The 21,292-nt window shown below is 43.8% G+C and overlaps 1 protein-coding gene across 2 annotated transcripts in view; it reads right to left on the bottom strand.

Moving 5' to 3' along the window:
- Window positions 1-7,584: 7,584 nt before the first annotated feature.
- ARID1B (AT rich interactive domain 1B (SWI1-like)) overlaps window positions 7,585-21,292 on the bottom strand; it is a 393,153-nt gene continuing 379,445 nt past the window's right edge. For both annotated transcript variants that reach the window (XM_011952754.1, XM_011952755.1), the window contains 4 exons: window positions 19,394-19,490; window positions 16,830-17,613; window positions 14,353-14,483; window positions 7,585-12,192 (listed from right to left, as the gene is read on the bottom strand). In XM_011952754.1, coding sequence (XP_011808144.1) covers window positions 10,468-12,192; window positions 14,353-14,483; window positions 16,830-17,613; window positions 19,394-19,490 — 2,737 coding nt within the window. In that variant the 3' untranslated portion in view covers window positions 7,585-10,467. The remainder of the gene's footprint in view (window positions 12,193-14,352; window positions 14,484-16,829; window positions 17,614-19,393; window positions 19,491-21,292) is intronic.

Genomic DNA, 21,292 nt, shown 5'->3' with positions numbered 1-21,292 from the left:
GGACTGCTTGTGACCTGTCCCCAGGCCATTCACTGGCCCCTGCTCCCCAGCGTGGCTGTGCTGCCTGTGGAGGGAAGGGCACCATCAACCTAGGTGCTTACCTCGGAATGTGCCAGGAGCTTGGAGAAGTCTGGAGGCTCTGGTGGCTGGGATGAGACTTTGAGAGAAATACAGGACCGGCAGAAGAGGAGGCTGGGATGGAAGGTGGATATGCACCGGCCTCCCACTCCTCGCTCACCCAGGCGTTCCCGCCTTAGGAGTCACTAGCCACACATCCTGGGATCCAATCTGCGCCTCTGGAATCCCAGGGCCCTCGGTCTGGGCAGGCCAGGACACAGCTACCTTGGAGCTGTCCAAAATACCTCACTTTCTAGGTTTGTCCCACTGACTTAAGACAAAGGTGACAAAGCCTGTGGTTTCCTTCTCCAGGTGTAGACACCCTGTGAGTGGTGGAGCACGTTCCCATTCTTCTCTCAGCCCAGCCGGGGCCCCTGGGGAGCCTCACCCAGGTCCTCAGCCTCACCTTCAACCCCAGGCCAGTTCTCCATGCCTCAGGATTGAAGGTGCAATCTCCAGAACAGAAACACACCCCAGGAGGCAGCTTCCTTGGCCGGAGGAGGCGCTCTAAGGAGTGCTGAAGGCCGTTTTCTTTACCCACACTTTGTGAAGAGTGAAGTAGGATGATTTTTCATAGATGAGGAGAAGCAAGGCCGCTGGTGGGATAGGGCTTTCCAGAGTGGGAGTGAGCCGGGTGTGGAGGATCCCAAGTCCCTGTCCCGAGAAGCCTCTCAAAGGGCATGTCCATGGAGCAGCCTTTCACAGCAGGCCCTGAAGGTGGGCAAGGGCAGCGCCTGCCCGACGCTGGCCCTGGCATCTGCACAGCCCTCCCCATCAGCCCACAATGCTGGCCCTGGCATCTGCACGGCCCCTCCCAGTGCTGGCCCTGGCATCTGCATGGTCCACGAGCTCCCACTGCAGAATTGAGGGAACCCTGTGCCACCATCTGGGCAGTCCTGCAGCCTGGGCCCGGTGGCAGCGTCTCCTGGAAGCCTTCGGCTCTTGACACCAACATGAGCTCCCTGGCCTCTCCCAGCGCCTCACCCGCCCTCTCTGTCCTGTCTTTCTTGCCTCCTCTTTCCAGCCTGCCTCTTCCATGCTCTTGCTGAGAATCCACTCCCACCCTCAGGTCTCCACTCACCTGGCACTCCCTACCTCTATGAAGATGGCACCAACCCTCTCCTCGTGCTGAGCCCGGACCCCTGCAATCAGCTGCCCCCTCACTGGCTCCCCTCGGACCTCCTATAAGCACCACAGACTCAAAAAGCCCACCTGTCAGTGTCCTGGTGCTTCTGCAACAAATCACCACAAATTTGGTGACTTAAAGCAACACAGGTGGATGAGCTTACAGTTCTGGTGGCTGCGAGTAGGCCACAGGCCTCCCAGGCTAGCATCACAGCGGGGCAGGGCTGCGCTCCTCCCAGGGCTCTACGGGAGAGCCTGTTTCCTTGCCTTTCCTGGTTTCTTGGCCATGAACCTTGCTGTGGCCTCTCTGGCCCTCACTCTACAGTATTGTCTCCCTGGGTCGCCTCTTCCACCTGCTGACATGTGTGGCCCCATGAGGCACACGATGATGCTTGTTATTTGCTTTCAGAATGAAAAAGCGTGATGGTTTACTGAATGTTGACTACATGCTAGAGTGTGCTCATGCTTTGCCCGCTGTCATGCTGTAGGAATGACACAGACAGAGTTGTGGAGGTGAGCAGGCTCTGAACCAGGGCCCCTCGACAAAGACCCAGCCCTCCTAAAAGACAGAGCTGGGTCTTGCACCCGTTGGCTGCTCTGGAGGTCATGACCCCTCACCCCAGTACCTTTGCTGAGTGGCGGGGGATGAGGGTTGGGGATGAAGTAGGAGCTCCCCTCCATCGTGAAAATAAAAAACAATACACTTTTCAACTACTGAAAAGCCATAAAGTAAGCCAGGCAAGAGGCTTTAAGCAGTGCTCTCCAAAAATCTAAGTTCAATATCGCATTCAAGCATCAGACTGAAAGCAATTCATGGCACTTACAGATCTCACCGTTCAACAACGGCTGCTAAAGACAGACTCTGGGTGGGTGGGAAGAGATGCCAGTTCCTATCAAGATTTCATTGCTCAGTACTCCAAGCCCACAAACTAATATATCACACTTAATATTTGAAAACAGGGCCCACCAAGATGAACTTATACTAATTAACAAAGCCCATTTTTTTCCCCAGATGCATTCCAATCTCCTATTACCCACACAGCAGAAGTCGAATGTTAAACGTGGGGAGAGGGGATTGCGTATGGAAAGTTGGCTGGGAGAGGCCTTCACTCTAAGCTCCCCTTTGGAATTGAAACTCATCTGGATAAATCACTATGGCTCTTTGCCATGGGGACTCTTCTCCCTTCAGATCTTATGGCCAAGAGAAGCTCTGGCCATATGTTCACACCATTTGGTGAAAAACACACTGAACCAACAAAACAAGCATTGCACTTATGGGTAATTTAAAAAAATCATGCTAAGTGTATTCATCTTAAATGTGTAAAATATACCACGTCACTTCCCCCCATAGGAACAAATAAGCTGTCTTATGAGACCTGAATTTTTATAGCCATGAGCCAAACCTAAGCAACTAGTGTCCTCCCCAAATGTCCTTTGTCACTTGTCGTTCCTCAGGTGTCTTCTTCTAAGTCTCAATGGATGAATGAAAACTGAAACATAGAAAAAAGTATTGAATCAGAACCCTAAGTGTTGTCTGACAGGGGTGCTGGAGGTCATTTATTAAGAGGAATAGTAGCCCCAAGTCAGCGAAGCTCCCGAGAGGACCTAACTAAACCCAGGGCTGAATGTTACACCAATTCCTGCAGGACAGGCCCACTCCCCAGATGACTATGAATTTCAGCTTTAAGTTGGCCAGGGTTTGTTTAATGTTGACAGCAGCAGAATTCTAATTTATAATAGAGCTTCATTTATTTTTTTAATTTTTAAAATTGTTTTTAGACAGAGTCTCGCTCTGTTGCCCAGGCCGGAGTGCAGTGGTTTGATCTTGGCTCATTGCAACCTCTGCCTCCTGGGTTCCAGAGTCTCCTGCCTCAGCCTCACGAGTAGCTGGGATTACAGGTGCATGCCACCACACCTGGCTATTTTTTGTATTTTTAGTAGAGATGGGGTTTTACCATGTTGGTCATGCTGGTCTTGAACTCCTGACTTCAAGAGCTATGCCTGCCTTGGCCTCCCAAAGTGCTGGGATTCCGGGTATAAGTCACTGCGCCCTGCCCATTATTGTTATTTTTTCTGAGATAGGGTCTTGCTGTGTTGCACAGGCTGGAGTGCAATGGTGCACTCATAGCTCACTGCGGCCTTGAACTCCTAGGCACAACTAATCCTCCTGCCTCAGCCTCCCAAGCAGCTGGGACTACAGATGTGTGCCACCATGCCTGGTTAATTTAATTTTTTTTTCTTTTGTAGAGACATCTTACTATGTTGCTCAGGCTGGTTGTGAACTTGTGGCCTCAAGTGATCCTCCCGTCTCAGACTCCTACCATATTGGGATTATAGGCATGAGCCACCATGTCCAGCATAAAATATTATTTATGAAAGCCCATGGGCCCAGATCATTTTTTGAAGAAACCACAATTTCAATAAAAGTTCTGTGGTGTATTTGAAGATCCTGGTGAGCAGAAAATGTGTCTGACATGCTTTAGGAATTTTACTCCTTAAGAGAGTATGCGTGTCAAATAGGGACTCATACTTGAATTGCTCACAGGAGTTCACACAAGTCTCGGGCATTAGAATAAGGGAGGCCCAAAGAGGTCGTGCAGGTGTGAGCCCTGTAACAGGAGCTGCTTACACCAAGGAGGCATGATAATGCCCTTTATTCCTCAAAACATGCAGGGAAGCTCTGAAGGATTACAAGGATGACAGCAGTAAGGAGACCCTTGGAAGAGCCTGCTATGCAAAGACAGAGTGCTGCTGCTACCATCCCGATTTTGGGTTAAACAGTATCATTTTCATATAGGCACAGATATAAAGTGAGCATATGACATTACATCTCCAGAATGAAGAATTAACGAAAGACCCCTCTCTCCCTCTGACTGTGGCTAATGTACATCACAGCTTCTGTTTTAAAAGTCCCTGGTCTCCCCTGGATTTTGTGTAAAGCTGCAAAATATCCTGGGTACATACACAATCCTGGTCTTGGCTTGGTTCTAACTCAGCATGTTATTTTGGGTGTCAGCTTCTGCTTCTGTTTTTGGAGGATGGATGTGATAATGTTCCATACCAAGGCTTCTGTGAAGAACCACTAATAGCCATGAAATTCTTTCAAGTGCAGAAAACATCCAAATGTGAAGTAATCACCACTTACCAGCAGGCAACTCGACAAATGCCGTGGCTCTTGCCTGAAGGAAGCACTTTTGTTTGGTGAAGACCATTTTTAGGAGCTGCATCCAAGCTTCAGTTCCTTAACTCTTGGGGGAAAATCTAGTTTGTAGAATATACAAATCCCGGGCCACCTAAATACCAAACTTATGCAGATCAAAGCTCAAGCTTCATTGATTCACCTGACCTTAAGTCTACTGGGAAGGGAAGAGTATCGTGAATCTCACTTCTCCAGCCCACAGCGCTGCGGCCTATCTCCAGCTACGCATGAAGACCGTAGCACCCTTTCTTTAGAGGAGCGCTCTCTGCTGTGTGTCACATGAAAAGGAGTATCAAATAAAACATTGTGGTTGGCCATCTGCCACATCTGACCTTTGAAAGGTGTTACAAGCCACTTTTTTAGGTTAGGGCAGGGTAGGGCAGAGCAAATTTACTGTGTGACTGTAGTCCAGAGATTTGCTTCCCCCAGGTCTGCAAAAAAGGTGGGATCTTCCACCACTGCAGGGTGCTGGACACCTAAAACTGACATTCGGTATAGAAATTATGCAGAATCAAGCTGGTCTTGGCGAGATGCCGGGCGATTTTCAATATGAGTACAACAGAATGGGATCCTCAATCAGAAAGATGTGGGGATCTGAGGAGTGAACTGAAGGCCGAACCCACTGGGGGTTTTGCAGAACCCAAGCAGGGCAGGCCGGGCTGGGGAGGGCAGTGGCCGCCAACTGAAGCCCTTAAAAGACCAGATAGATTCAAGGGTGTGAGGGTGGTGGGATGTAGAGGTCAGGTGGACATAGGGATGTTTTATAGTACAACGGCTTAGTCCATTGAAGGCCTGTATTTAGTGCCAATGTATTTATGAAAATGGGAAGCTATTTTCTTGGACTTCGTGTGAAACACATTTTAGGACACCAGCCAAAGGAAAAGTGTACATGTATGGATAGATGTTTGGGGTCAATATACACTGATCACTTACGTGACGAGGCCTTTGTATACATCATCTCATTTAATCCTTACCAATCCCATGAGATGGGTGTCAGGCCCGTATTACAGATGAGGAAACTGAGGTTCAAAGAATTTAAGTACCTGGCTCAAGGCCATGGAGATAGCAAGAGAAGATTTCATGCTCTCTTCTCCCATGAGGACATCTTAATTTTGGTTTTAGGAGTAAGAATGCAAGGAACATTCAGTCCGGAGCAATGCCAGGCATGACCACTGGTGGATAAAACTGTTTCCCAAAGCCCTGCAGCGTGTTTTTAGGATGATTTTTTTTTTTTTTTAATTTCAAGGTTAATTACGTTGGGAAATGCCCGGATTAAACAGGTGTCTCTTCTGCAGGATTTCTATCTTTAATATGGTAATATGGACTATGGATTGCCAAGAGGGTATGTAAGGAGATTTTTTGGAGCTCTCTTCTGTTTCTTAGAACACACTTTGGAAAAAGCTGGGGTAAAGCTTCAAGTCCCTGAAATCAGATTCAGGAAGACAAATGAGTCTCATGTTTAGGACACACTTGGTGGCTGCCCCTTCCGCCTCCAGCCCCACCAACTTCCCCCTTAGGGTTTCATCATTTTAAATCCCAAAGTCAATTAACTCAGCACTTTGACTTTGGCATTTTAGAGGATGACATGACATGGATCCTCCAAACCAGGAGCAGAAACCAAGGGTAGAAGCACTAGCACAGTGCCCGGAGATGCAGGTGGGTGCACCTGACAGCATGGGGCTTGGGGTCAGGAGGCCTTGACTACGATCTTTGCACAGGTGCAGTCAGTTCCTGCATTTCTAAGGGCTGATGGTGTAGGCTGAGAGCACAGGGTACCAAGCCACTGCTGCTTTCTCCTTCCACGTCAGGACTCACCAGCGCACTGGCGGGAGCCTGGGCAGGCCAGGAACCGCATGCTCTGCAGGAGCAGCTCTGAAATGGGAGGGCCTCGGACATCTGCAGGGCACAGTTGGGAGCCTACAGGCCACACCCCAGATGAGACTTCACCTTTTAAGTGTTTTTGATTTTCAGTCCAGAGCTCATCTCATCACATCCCCTTATTCTCAACAGCCAGTGTCTTACTTTATTTCTTAACAAAAATGAGTGTTTTCAGCCAGGCATGGTGGCTCATATGTGTAATCCCAGAGGTTTGGGAAGCAGAGATTCTAGCCTAAGGCCGGGAGATCTAGACCAGCTGGGGCAACATAGCAAGACCCCATCTCTACAAAAAGTTCTTAAAAATTAATAGCTGGGCGTGGTGGCACATGCCCGGAATCCCAGTTACTTGGGAAGCTGAGGTGGGAGGATCACTTGAACCTATGATTTAAAGGCTGCAGTGAGCTATGATCATGCCACTGCACTCCAGGCTGGGTGACAGAGCTAAAAACCCTGTCTTTGAAAAAATAAAAGAAGTGTTCAATGCATAAACATGGAGCATTCTGAGTGTTTTCAATGTAAAACACTGTATTTGGAAGACTAGTTTATTTCTGTAATTGTCTGACATGAACGACTAGAACATAATTGAAACAGGGTCATTGTTTATTGAGGACTCCTCAGAGCCTAGAACAGAGCCAGGCACATAGCATGTGCTAATACATCTCTGTTAAATTCATGAGTAATGTTGCCTGTTAGCAGATTAAATGCTGCTACCAAGTGTATTCATCAGAGTTTTTAACAATCTTGCCTGACCATGAAGTTTATTTCCAAGTTCTCCTAGGCTGGTGCTGAGCAGGACTTCGGGCAGCTGGGCCACAGCCCTTGAGATAAAGAAGTGAACCAACACTCAGCAAGAAGAAAAGGACTGTTTGCACTGTCCATTTGTGGCTCGTTTATAATACTTCCTTTGCTTCCTCAAAGGTGAACAGACACGGGAACAGGTACATGTGGTTTGATAGGAAATGAAAAATTTCCAACAGTTTTAAATGGATGGACTTCAGGGCAAAGACTGGCTTCCTTTCATAAAGGAGGTAGTTAATAGCTTACATTGTATAAGACTGCCCATATGCCCTTAAAAAAATCATTCTTCATTATAAACTCTGAAAAAACAGCTTAACTAGTCTTTGAACAGGCCACCTTCATCAGTAAAACATGCTTCTATATCATTCTCCTCGAACAAAACACTGTGAATAGGTATTGCTGAGCAGACGCCACCCAGTATCTCTTATGTGACATTAAAAAAATCCACTCAAATACCAACAGATTCCACTTTATAGCACCATTCCAAAATACTAAACTTTCTTTGCACCTTTATTTTTTTATCCTTTTTTTTTTTTTTTGGTACACATTTAAAGTCTGGGCATCCTGTAAATTTCTGAAAAGCCTCATAGTAAAAAAAACCGACTAATTTTTAGGACAAAGCAATAACTCAGTTTATAGGCAAGATGATCTCAAGCAGGCTGCAAATTCTTCATGGGCTTCTGTAAATCTTGATTCGGGGGTGAGAACATGGAAAGGAGGCTAAAGTATTCCTGGATGAGTCCAGAGACTATGTTTCACATCAGGATAGAAAAACTTGCTGCGTGTCGGTTACAATGCAAACCGTAACAACAGTCTTTTGTTAATTATTTTACTCTTTTGATTGACAAAGGAATTGGGATACTGGATATGTTCAGAGTTTGTATACACCTTTTATTTGTACTCTGTAAGAGAGAAATTAGGATAATATTGAATTCCCTCTTACAAATCTCCATATTTGAAGCTCGGAGCACTAAAATCTGTTCTTAGCAAGCAGATGTATTTAAAGTAGAATTATAAATGGGTCTTTAATTCAACATGTATATGGTTGCATTGTTATGTAAGGAGACTGTTTGACTCAGTAATGTGGGAGTTGACAGATGAGAGACTGCTTGCAGAAAAGATGATTTTTTTCCTCGTGACGCTGGAGAGTCACGTCTCACAATGACTGTGACTGCATGTTCCTGTCTAACTCTTCCATCTATTACTGTGAGTAATGTGAACAGACACAATGTATGCGAGGGGCTGGGTATTCTGAGTATACTGTGATTGGAAGAGGGATGAGAAGAGGTAGAGGTCCACTAACAGCATAATTATGCAGCAGTTTCAAAGAAATTGATTATTACACAGTAACAGTCAATGACCCAGGAAGAGAAAGTTTCAATTAGAAGTGACTAGTATTAAAAAGCTACTGTGCACCAGGTAGGAAGGAATATGAGAACCATAATATGCCCTGAAATAGAAATAATCACTTTGCACTATGTACACCACATACAATATAACAGATTCTTTTTTAACATTGCACAGTATAAATATTATACACGGTGGAGTAAACTAAATGTAAAATAACTTTGAGGCACACAGAAGGAACAAGGAATAGATTGAACTTTGATTAAACTAAGATGGAGTTAGTAAAAGGCAGAATGTTAACATTTTCAGGCCAGTTAAGCTTCTGAGATCTCACCTCAAGTGGGTCGGCAGCCACCTCCCGTAAATACTGGAAACGATCATACCTCAATGTCGTTAGACTAAGTTAATTGCTTCAAAGAAAGACTAATTAGCTAAGTAATTTGCGAAAATCAAACTGTTGCTCCCCACTCTAAAGTAGGTAACCCCTAAAGGTCTCTTCCAAATGCAGGGTTTTATTATGTGAATACACTGCTGCATTCCCCTATTTCTTGTAAATAACTTGATTACTAGGAAACCACTTTAAGGAAACTAGAACAGTATTCAAGAACACCCATCACAGTGCTTAACAAGATTTAATGTACATTTATTCTTAACATGTGGAACATATAAAGATTTTATACTGAATAAATGATATTCATTAAGCCAGAGGAAAAGGAGGAATTTACATCAAGTTTTTTTCTTTTTTTTTTTTTAAACTACATTATCTTGAAATACAAATGTGGATTCTCGTCACTGAAAAATCTTTGAAGTTGTGTTTCTTCCTTTTAGTTGTATTTTTTTCATTTTCTCTTTTTTGTCTGTACTGGTAACCATTTTCTAAATCAATCCATATACAACCATTTCCACACCTTGATTCATGAAGCAGTGATCAGTTGCTCTCCTGAAATCGAGCATGACTTTATACATACAGAAACTTGTACATTACCCTCTTTTTTTTTGTTTTTTTTTTTCTTTTTTGTTTTTGTTTTTTGTATTTTTTCTTTCTTTTTTTGGAGATATGGCCCTAATGAAAAAATATATAAAATAAAAATAAAAAATTATTTAAATCTACCATCACTTCGTAGTTACCACATCATGAAAAAGAAACTAAAACTTTGTACTAAAAAAAAAAAAAAAAAAAGAAAAGAAAAAAATGAGGGTATGTTTAATGTACAACTTCTATATACATCACAGCCCATAGGCAGTAAAAAAAATATTTAAAAAATGATTAAAGGAATTGTGAAGAACTGTCATGTGGAAGGTCAAACGCCGACAGCAGGCATGACGGGAGTGGTGAGGAGCAGTTTCCGGATCGTTGTCAGGTATGTATTTTCAATCTTAAAAAAACATTGTTTTTGCTCCCAGCCTAATGGAACCATTTTCCTGTGGAGAAACCAGTATCATTTCATAGTTTTGACTACTGACTGACATACCTCCTTGAGCCCCTATACCTGTATCTGTAGAAATTTCTATTGCACAGAACTTTGGCTGATGGGATGCAGTTTTTTTTTCATTCTCTGAGGAGTAAAACGCATAGGAAATGGATAATTTTTCACCTTTTTGACTCAGTGTGGTGAAATTTTCGCATCTTAGCATCTTTTGCCACAACTTTTTTCTTTAAAGTCAATTTGCTTCCCCCAAAAATGCAGTACAACATGGAAAAGAACATTAAAAAGATCTGTGAAAAACCAAAAGTGACCTTTGAATGCACTAGACAGCAACTGTGGTTAAAAAAAAAGAAAAAAAAAAACCCCAAAGGATGTACTTATACACACAGACAGCAAATATTAATTTCGTAACTGTTCAAATTAATTATTTAATTCCCAATTGGTAAATAGTGAATGGGGCAGAGGAGCAAAGATTTTCTTTTCCTTCTTCCTACGCTGGATAAACAAGAACAGAAAACAGCCAGTTATATGTGACCCTCTAATCTTCACTCACACATGCTTGCCTTCTCACTTATGTCATAACTGCCCAATCTGAAACAGTACATCACAGATGACAGATGCAACCAGAGAGTTCAGGACAGCTGATATCGAGATATCCAGCAACCGGCCCTCGTGCAAAAGGAATTCCGAGCGGTTTTCGTCCACTCTGGCCATGGCTAGCAAAGCCTTGGCCGCCCTGCACATCATGTCCACGCTAGGTGGTTCCAGGGGCGGGGGCTGCATGTGCATGAGGTTGTGCTGGCTCTGCTGGTACTGGGCCATCGTGACCCCATCCTCTAGGAAGCTTATCAAGTTTCCAATGCTTCCTTTCTGCACAGCTATGGCCCTTGCTGCTAGCGCGTCCCCTTGGGCAAGGTTCGATAAAAGCGCCATGGACATTTCTCGACAGACTGGGTTTTTGCGATCCCCAACGTACCTAACTAATGTAGCATAGAATTTCTCCTGACGACTAAATGGAGGAGTGGCCAAGATCAGGTCCACATTATTGTCCTGGATACTGAGTTTACAGAGGGTCTCCAGCACAAGTCTCTGAGGCGACAGGACCGAGTTGGGTCCCACAGTTGGAAAGGGATCTTGTGCCTCTGCAGACGGGCACACCATCCAGTGCAGCAAGCCATCCAAAATTGGCAAGCAGATGCTTTCCGTGTAAGCAGACAAGTCTAGCTGCCCGGAAATGTTGGCCAACGTGACCAACGTGTTATCCCTCAAGACCTCGAGGCAGTCCCACCACCACTCATCTTTGCTGCAGGCCACCCCCTTGTCCTCATCCTCCTCTTTCTCGTAGGTCTGTGGTGCTCGCTTTCTCTCTGGATGCTCGTGGTGAAGAAGAATCAGCTTCCCCAGGATCAGCACCAAGCCTGGATGTTTGGACATTTCGGCATCATTGCCAGGCACGAACGACAAGCTACGGACAATATTGGACACACAGATGCATCGCTTAGCCAGCGAGTCCTGCCAGTGCGCAATTGTGCACAGAGGAGTCTCGTCTCGGCTCCTGGGCTCGTCCTCCAGCAGCTTGATGTTCCGGTGACTTTTGGCTTGCTGGATACCAAAGGGAAACTTACTGCTTTCCGTCTGGGGCCCAGGGTTTGCGTCTTCGGGCAGTGCCCCTGGCCGAGCAGAGAGGACGTCATCGATGGTTGCTATGATGCTTTTCTCTTGCTGCTCTTCAGAGTCTCCTTTGCCTTCTTGCTCTTTCTTTCTACCTGCGGAGCTTAAGGGGGGAGGTGGGCGCCTGCGAGGAGGAATTTCCATCTTGCTCTCAAAGTGAGTCTGAATGTGCTCGGTGGTGTCGCCCCCGCCAAGCTGCCAGTGCAGAAGGCCACTATTGAACTCCTGCACACGCCCCAACTTGTCAGATCGGTCAACAACAAACAGGTTGTTCTTTTTGACTATCTTTACTGGCAGCTTGTCGAACTTACTGGCTTGCTTGGGCTTCTCCTTTGGGTCTGCAGCGGCATCCGGGGCAGTCAGAGCGATGCTGCTCTTTTCATCGCTTTCTGTCTTCTCGCTGTCTTCCTCCTCGTCCTCCTCGTCTTCCTCGTCGTCATCAATACATTCAGCATCTTCCTCCTCTTTCCCAGAATCGTCCGCCAAGGACTGGCTGTCGTCCTTCCTTGCTGCGTTGTGATCAAGTGCTTTTTGGCTGGGGTCTCCCACTTCATATTCCATAAGAATTCCAAAAATGTCAATCAGGCATTTTCTAAAGTACTCGACTAAAAGTTCCAGAAATCCAGACAACTGGAGAGGAGGAGGAGGAGAAGAAAGAAAGAACAGGAACAATATCATGACATCAAATATCATCAAGGAGGGTAAAGATCCTGAGACCCGTCAATACCTTTTCGTAATTGTCACACGTTTGTCTTCCTTTTTGGCTGGACCATGAAAGATAAACTACCTTTCAGGTACAGCGAATTTCCTGAATTTCACAGTATAAACTACACCGACATTTAGCATATTTCTTATTTGCTGCTTCCTTGCTTAGACTATCTACACAAAAACTTACTTTTTATTCTCATATTTCTAATATGAGCACTGAGGGAGTGCCTTGCTGTTCTTTACCTTTCTGTTCCTGATTTAGAGACAATGTACTCATTATTAGAAGAGTTAGAACATGGATTTTATAGACTCTTTTGCCCAAAGTGACTCTGTTCTCTTCTATTATTTATCTGAGACTTGCTTGCCGGGATTTTTATGGTTGTTTTTCTTAGGATTTTATGGTTATTTTTGTCTCAGGTACCATAGGTTACCCTAATTTATGTTCTCTATATATCTTTTGGAGGAGGTAATTTCAGCAATGTGGTAGCTCATGAACACTGAAAATTAAAAACAAACCAATTTAGCCTCTGATAAATAAATTAGAATGTTTCATAAAATGCAATTTTACATTTCAGTTATTTATGACTCTAGCTGAAAGACAAAAAAAACTATGAGAGAACCACTGACTACAAGAACAAATTCGGTTTCCTTTAAGCAAATGTTTATATCAAGAAAAAACCAATACACTTCATGATTAGCAACCGCCCTCTCTCCCAACACTCCCACCACGTTTAGGAACTCTAAAGAGTAAGTAACAAAAAGGATTCTTTCCCGGTAGATGTTGGAAATCAGCTATACCTTCATATCCTACTGTCAGTGTCTTGAAAGTAGAGTTGGAAACATTTTTAAGAAGTCAGGGGAAGCCCCTAGCACCAACTAGAAAGAATTGCTTTTAACGTGCTGAAGGCACAATGTTCCAAGGGCATTTTCCCTTTTTTTCCCAGGGGAGAAGGGAAAGTTAATAAAGCAATTCTGGTTATGAAAATATGTGATCAACAACAGTTCACCTAACGTAAGGATGAAAGCGCATTTTACTCCAGCAAATGCAGTACACAGTTTTTAAATACTTATTTTCTGTTAACACAGAACTCGTACAATGTTTATGATCTTATTAATAAACTTTCTAGCAATTGAAAAATTGCCTTTCTAGGCTGATAATGAGGGCTTAAATGAGAGAAGAAAGAAGTAGAAGATTCTGGCCTTATTTCCATAGAAGCAAGGAAATTAAGTGTTTTAGTTTTTGCACTGAAAGTAGAGAGTTGTTTGTATCCTGTAGGGAAAATGACCATTTTCCATTTTTAATTTCTAAATATTTATTTAAAAGTCTATAGTCCAGTGGACTCTTGGGCATTTTTCCCGACCTTCAGTGCTCGTCTCTTCTAGCTATTATGCTGGAAGCTACCTGAAGCCTAACTCCGAACAAAGGAGGGGTTTAAGCTCATTAATAGTAGTAGGCTTTTACATGACTGCTTCAAAATAACCTGGAGAGAGGCAGAAATGGGAGAGCACAGACTAAGAAATAAGTGTAGCCATGAGTTCATAATTATTTTAGCTGACTGAGAGGTACATGGGGGTTCATTAAACTGTTCTCTGTCCTTCTATATATATTTATACATTCTATAAATGTATAGAATATAAAATTTCTAATTGAGTATCTTTTTAATGAAAAGAAAGATGTCAAGTCCTCCTGGAAAGTAGGGTAATGTCCCATTGCAACCAATTGTGTTTCCAATGCTGACTCCAGTCACAACTTAATGTTATATTTTGATTACTTCCCATTGGCCTGCTAATATTGATTCTAAACAATTTAATGTTACTACTGTCATCTATCCCATATACACATACACACAGTCACTGTTCTCTTGTAAGAAATAGAGGTGTGTGTGTACACATGCTAAAGACTACAATGAATATTATCCCAGATAACTCTACATTGATTAAGGCTGGCTGACATCAACTGCAGTGATTAATAGTGTTGGATGCCTAGTGCTAATCAATTTAGGCATTAGTTCAAGCACAAGTGTGCATGGCCTGATGCTCTCCTATCCTAATTTGGTTGTTAGCTGGACTATGCTGGCTTACCTGGGAGAGATTGAAAGTAGCAACAGTGCTGTCATCATACAGAAGAATATTAATAGTGTCCAAAGCCCATGTACTTTCAGCCAAAAGACCTGATTTAAGGGACATCATCACACGCCATGCCTCTGGAGTAACTGAAGATGGGAAAGAACAAGGGTATCATGAATGTTGACTCTATGCATGAAAGAACGAAAGTTAACAAAAGAATAAGAAAAAATAAGTGGAGTGTTAAGTTAAATATTGACTTTAAACAAATGCTCTCAGGGACAGTTAAGCGTGATCATTTTGGATTTTAAATGGAGGCCATAAGCTGCAGTGAGAAACTTTTGTGGTTTAAGATCTTCTCGCTTTGTTGGTCACGTAGGAGCCGAAAGTGCTTCTAGAGGTGGAGTGGTTGAGCACAGATGGCCCTTTCTCATGGCCGGGTTATTTCTTTCAGCCACCCTACAGAGTCTGCAATGTGGTATCAGAGCTTTTAATAAATGAGTCAAACCCAAAAGTGGTATTTGTCTTCTTTTGCCTTTGCCACTTGCAAGTGTCTCGAGGTGGCGTCCTGGAAGGCCGCCAAGTATGCACGACATGGAAGCAAAATTTAACTCCAAAACAGCCTCCTCAGACACACGGCCTTGGCTTCTCAGGCTGCTTTCCTCTAGTCCTATGCTCCTGCCTCGGAACATGCTGTGACAAATATCAGCACTTTGATGGCTCAGATTTCTCAGGAGTGTGGTCGGAGCCAAAGAATGGGAAGTAATTTGTTGTTTTCCCTATTCCTGCTACTAAAGAAAATAAAATGATCAGGTAGAAAGTTTGTAAGATTTGCCATGAGATGGGGCTGTGCGAACAGACTCAACAGGCATCAGAATTTCGCAGGAGTTGTGGCAGCAGTGCAGGGCACCAGCCCGAGAGGGCAGAGACCCAGCTCGGCCAGACCCTTGGAGCCGTCCGGAGGCTGGGGGCATTCTCCAGGTGCCAAGAATCATCGGACGTGCAGGAGGACACTGTGGCTTTTCTACTTTTATTTTAATTGCATCTGCTTTAAAATTTTCTAAGACAGCTACATATTATTTTTACAATAAAAAAATCAAAATTACTTTAAAAAAATAAAAATATAAATTTCCCTAGGTTGAAGACAAATGCTATATAACCTGCACTGGGAGATTTTTTAAAAATTTAGATATATTTATTTAAATACACAATATATGTGTGTGTATATATATATTTCTATATATAAAATGGTGCTCAGTGTCTATGTCTCCTTCTCTCCCTCTGCAACCCCATATATATATATACACACACACACACATATATATAGAGAGAGATACAGATACACATTATATATAAAGGGATAGATATATGTACATATAAAGGGATATATATATAAAGGAATATATGTGTGTGTGTGTGTGTGTGTGTGTGTATACAGTGGCACAATCACTGCTCACCAAAGCCTTGATCTCCTGGGCTCAAGTGATCCTCCTACCTCTGCCTCCTAAATAGCCGGGACTACAGAAATGGATCCCACTTTTGGCTATTTTTTTTCTTTTTAAAAGAGACAAGGTTTTACTAGGTTGCCCAAGGGTGGTCTCAGATTCCTGAGCTCAAGTGATTCTCCTCCTGCCCTGGTCTCTCAATCTACATCTCCTTAATGTCCAGTGATTGACCTCTTTCAAATTATTAATATCTTTAATTTTCTAATCACTGCAAAAGATTTTAAGTCAATTTGTTCTTGAGTTTTTTTGAGTAATTTTTCCCAATATAACTCAGACCTATTATCTTCCTGTGTTAAAAGTACTTCAAAAATAGTGCAGAAACCCTGTGTGTACTTCCAGATAGTCCAGACCTCTGATTAGTATTCAGAACATCCCACAGAGGATAAACAAGCAACATCAGCATTCAGTTGACATGGTTCTTGGCCCAAGTCTACCAGTGCGTTGGATGATATCAGTTCTATGTATCATAGCATAGCATGTTCTATATGTCATACCATCTATCCATCTACATATTACAGGCAGGCTTTAACTTTTTCCCATGGAAATTCACTGTATGTTGTCACTAAAATACAGAGTGGCTTGCCTTCAAATTTTCTCAGGTCACCTTTAGCATTTCATTAGCCTCACGGGGGAGTCTGTTATCACGTATTGTAGTGATTAAGTGGCTTGGTTAAGTTCAAATCTTTAAGCCCAAAATATAGTATATAATCACTGAGGATTCCCTGATCTCTTACTTGAAGCTCTGATCTTGAACACAAATAACACTCACGTGTAAAACTACCATTTTATTTCACAAATCTTTTCTGGCACTATTTCTTAATTCAGATTAGCAGCCTCCAACTATTACTCCTATATAAAAATGCATCTTGATAATTTCTAGTCATAATTTTTTCATCCCTTTAGGATGAACAGGAACAGTATCTATACTAAAATTAAAATTCTACACTGCAACTGGAATTTATTTCGGAATGAAAGCTTCGGAATTCTTACCGATATCTTTGGAGGTAATCTTTCGCCTTTGTTTCAAGACCGGTTGTGATGCTTCCACTGAGCCAGGAGGAAAGGTGATCTCCCTTCTGATTGGGGGTGGTTGGGGTGGTGGCCCGGTGACCTGGGATGCGGGGACCGTGGGCATGACCTTCTGCATCTTCATAGAGGGCAGAAAGGGAGACTTGCTTGGAGACATGCGGTTCTCCAGGGAGCGCTGGAAGGATGCTGGGCTGGGCGCCCTGGAGATGTGATTTGGCAGTGACGGTGGCGTCTGGTAGGACGGCTGTGGCGGGCGCGTGATGGGCTGCATGGAGGCTGAGGACGACATATAAGGCTGACGCTGGCTGACGTGAGAAGGCCACTGGCTCTCATGATTTATCCTCTGATCGGGTACCATCATATCGTCCGTGCGGTTCATGCCTGGGTAAGGGGGCGCCTGTGCAGGGCCGCCAGGGCCCTGCCTGTTCTGGTAGGGATAAGGCATATCATTGCGTGCTGCCCACATATTCTGCTGAGGCCCCTCGCTGGAGGACGACTGCAGCGGGCCGCCCATCATCTGAGGCGGGATTCCGTGCGTCTGGATCTGCCCCGGGCCCTGCATCCTCTCCCTGCTGTAGGGATATGGGTACTGGCCCTGGATGGGCCTGCGGTCCGGGCCCGAGTAGGAGCCTCCGTACTGATTGTACATCTCCTGCTGCTGGCTGCTGTACTGCATGTTGTACATGTCGCCCTCGTGGCGCTTGGCTGGGGGCCCGTACATGCCGTCCATATGGCGTTTGTAATTCTGGAATTGCAGAAAGACAAATCATCCTGATGTGCTCTTACAGGTATAATCACACACTGAAATTATGCAAAATAGTTATTACCTGCTAGAATGTTCATTTCACAATGAATATGGGAAGCTCCTATAACAACTGAGAACAATCTATGTTCAATATTTCAGTATTATATACACCATGTCACATACTCAGGAGAGGGCATCCAAAATTTGTTTTCATGTGTTTGAAACTTTCTGTGGAAAAAACAAAAAAAAGCCTCCTCTCCTTAGGCTGTGCCACCGGGACAGCCAGCATTAAACTCCTACACAGGCAGATGGCGCCCGGGCTGGGAGCTGCACTAGGACCACAGCAGGAGGCAGAAGGACCCTCTCACAGGAGAGCCAGCATCCAGGGGCTGGCCTGAAAGGGTCTCGGGGTAAAAGGGTTTCTTGGGCCTCATTTTATGGAAAAGCCTCCAAACAGGACTCGGCTCTCCAGACTGGTCACCCGACATCCATCCCACAGCTCCTGCCCTGACTTCTGGCCTGGCCAGGTGTGGCTCCCCCAAAGCCCCACTGGTCACAGCACCGAGGACAGGGCTGGCACCACACCTGCTACTAAGCTTGCTTCCGGGATGCTCCAGGACCAGTGCAGTGGGTAGGTGGGACTCTGATGGGAGGCAGTGAGATGCTGATGTTTTTCACTTTACTTGAAAACTGTTTAAGATCAGTTGGTTTAAAAACGCAATTCACTGGCCAGGCGCAGTGACTCACACCTGTAATCCCAGCACTTTGGGAAGCCGAGGCAGGAGGATCACCTGAGGTCAGGGGTTCGAGACCAGCTTGGCCAACATAGTGAAACCCCGTCTCTACTAAAAATACAAAAATTAGCCAGGCATAGTGGTGGGCGCCTGTAGTCCCAGCTGCTTGGGAGGCGGAGGCATGAGAATCGCTTGAGCCCAGGAGGCAGAGGTTGCAGACAGCCAAGATTGCGCCAGAGCGAGACTCCATCAAAAAAAAAAAAAAAAAAAAAAGGCAATTCACTGTGCCTATATGCTCCAGCAAAATTAAATAACTGAAAAATAATATACATATTATTATATATAATTATTTATTGTAATTATATAACATATACATAGTTTTCAAAATTTTTATTTTTTGCAGGAGGTCTCAGATCTGAAAAGTTGTTTAAAAATAGCAAAGTCCTGTATGTCTGGAAAGCCACACCATGAAGGGTGGTTCTCTGCAACAGCACTGGTCACTGTAAGGGGGAGATCTTGCATAACTCAGCATCTCTGAGCTGCGATGGTCACCTGTGAACCAGCAAAAACCCGTCCCACTTATTCAAAATAAGTATCATTAGCATCTTATCTCATTTTTTAAAAAGCCGATTCACTTTCACTATTAGTATATAATATTTTACGTTGTTTTTCTACACATTCTCCTTAAAGCACTGACAAATTTCTGTTCTAAAATGGCTTCTGATACAGTAGTATGCACAATAGATACATGTTTAAAATATACTCACTCTAGCTCGGGCTTGTTATTATTTACAAGGATGAATACACTCAACTTCTTGTTACAAGTTATATTTGTTTCAGGAAACCATGTATCAAGAGTTATTTTTAATGTGCTGACTTCAACATCCCAGGAGTACTTTCTAGCATTAACTATATCCTGAATGCTCAACAAACACTAATCATTTTTGTTAGACATCTGAAAATCTTCAGAAGTAAGAAAAGTTTGAGTTTTAGCCTCCAGGAGAGAACCAGAAAACACAGCACCCCACGCCCACTCGCCAACTCACCGGCTGCTGTGGGTACAGGCTGGGCTGGTGCCCTCCATACGGCGGCTGTCCCGAGGGAGGGCCTTGGCCTGGATACTGCTGCCCATAAGGTTCATGCCTGGAACGAGGCATTCAAAGACAACTTAACTGAGAAAAAGCTTCAGGCAAACAGAGAAATAAACAATCCATTTCTGGAACCCTGACTCCCCCAAGCAGGTCTGTGTGGCTTTCCCCGCACACCCCTCCGACAAAGGCCCTCTGAGAGGCAGCTGCACGCCAACTGTTAGCACCAGGGATGGGAACACCCATTTTGGGAACGGTGCCAAACTCCTAGTTCAGGCTGTTGGCTAATAGGTGTCAGAGGAATACCGGTTGAGCAGGCAGGCACCCTGTAAGCACTTGTCAGAGCCTCTGGCCTCTGCCTTGGAGGCCGCAGCCCCGCCTCTTCACTGACGTGTACCTTAGGAAGTGTCGTACAATGCTGTGATGTGAAGCATTAATGGAAGCAAGAAACGACGAGAAGAACTGAAGACTCAAAGGCAATGTTCCTAGAAGTACCGGGACATCAAAATGTTTGTACTTTGCATGTTCTCATTATGAATGGAAAATGTTTAATTCTTAAAAGCTATACTTCAAATTTAATTCCAATGTTAGCTAATCATTGTATAAATACAAGTTCTCAGAATTTCACAGTCCTATGCCCTAAAAGGCTACAGAAAAGAATGACAGGGATGATTTGAACGCACACCTATTACATCTTAAAATGGAAATGAATAATATATTCATTTTTCAACTACTAGTATATTAAAAAATTATAAATACCATAAAAAATAGCATGTTTTAAAAGGCAATAGATTTGGAACTTTGAAAAATACATTGGTTTAAGTTAATATACTAAATCTTGTAAGAAAGGGTACAATGGACTGAATATATTCCTAAGCTGATCAAGGAATGAGAATAATAAAAACAAATAAAAGAATTTTTAGATTATCACATGTGAAACAGACATGGGAACTTTTGATAACTACTTTGATATCTGAGAAGGAAGCTCAGAGATAGGAGGAAAGAAATGTATTTGACATGGGTAAAATTTAAGTTGCATAACAAGCAACATTTTTCAGAAGAGAAAACTTAACAATGAGGTAAACCCCTCTTTAATGTGGTAGAGCCAAGATAATTGTTCTTCTTCTAATCTTGCCAGCTACCCCCTCAAAAAACATCTGTAGCTTTTCCTGGACCCTCAAAAACGAAACAAACCTAACTAAAATCCTTGATTCAGCACGCTAAACATTACCTTCTAGTTAACTGATTAACGAATGTATCACAAGTAAGTACTGGCCACATTATGGCCAGGTTAAGAATCAGAAGAGTCAATTCCTAGGTCCCTAGGAGAAAGCACCGTGTCTTCCTAAACACGGGATGGACGCCCGAGAACAAGGCTCACAAACAGTACCACAAAGAAACCTCATTTGGTAAAGCCGTGATTTTTCAACCTTTTTCTCCTCTGTATTACACTGAGGAAGCTTTCCCACCGATTGGCCCGTCCCTGTGACCCCAGCATGTGGCCTGATGAAACGTGAGCGGCTCTGGCCCAGCCGGTCCCCAGCAGAACAGCACATGCAGCTTCCGAAGGCAGCGATCCCAAAGCCAGCTCCACCCTGTGGCACACCACTGTGGCCCTTCTATTAGGACTCTATCTCTTTTTCTTTAAAAAGCTGAAATATTACATGAAAACCTGGCTTATAATCATGTCTCTTATGAGGAGTTAGAGAACATATCAACAAGAGGAAAGGGTTTCTGTGACAATGAGTATTGAAGTCAGGGCCCAGGCAAGGGACTTTCTCCACAAAAAGAAGCCTACCCTATGCCATCACCTTAGGAAGCAGTTTTCAGATTACCTTTCAGAGCCATTTCAATAAC

Source organism: Colobus angolensis, unplaced genomic scaffold (assembly GCF_000951035.1).
Source record: "Colobus angolensis palliatus isolate OR3802 unplaced genomic scaffold, Cang.pa_1.0 Scaffold35, whole genome shotgun sequence".
Taxonomy (NCBI): Eukaryota; Metazoa; Chordata; class Mammalia; order Primates; family Cercopithecidae; genus Colobus; species Colobus angolensis.
This window is presented reverse-complemented; position numbering and strand designations above follow the sequence as displayed.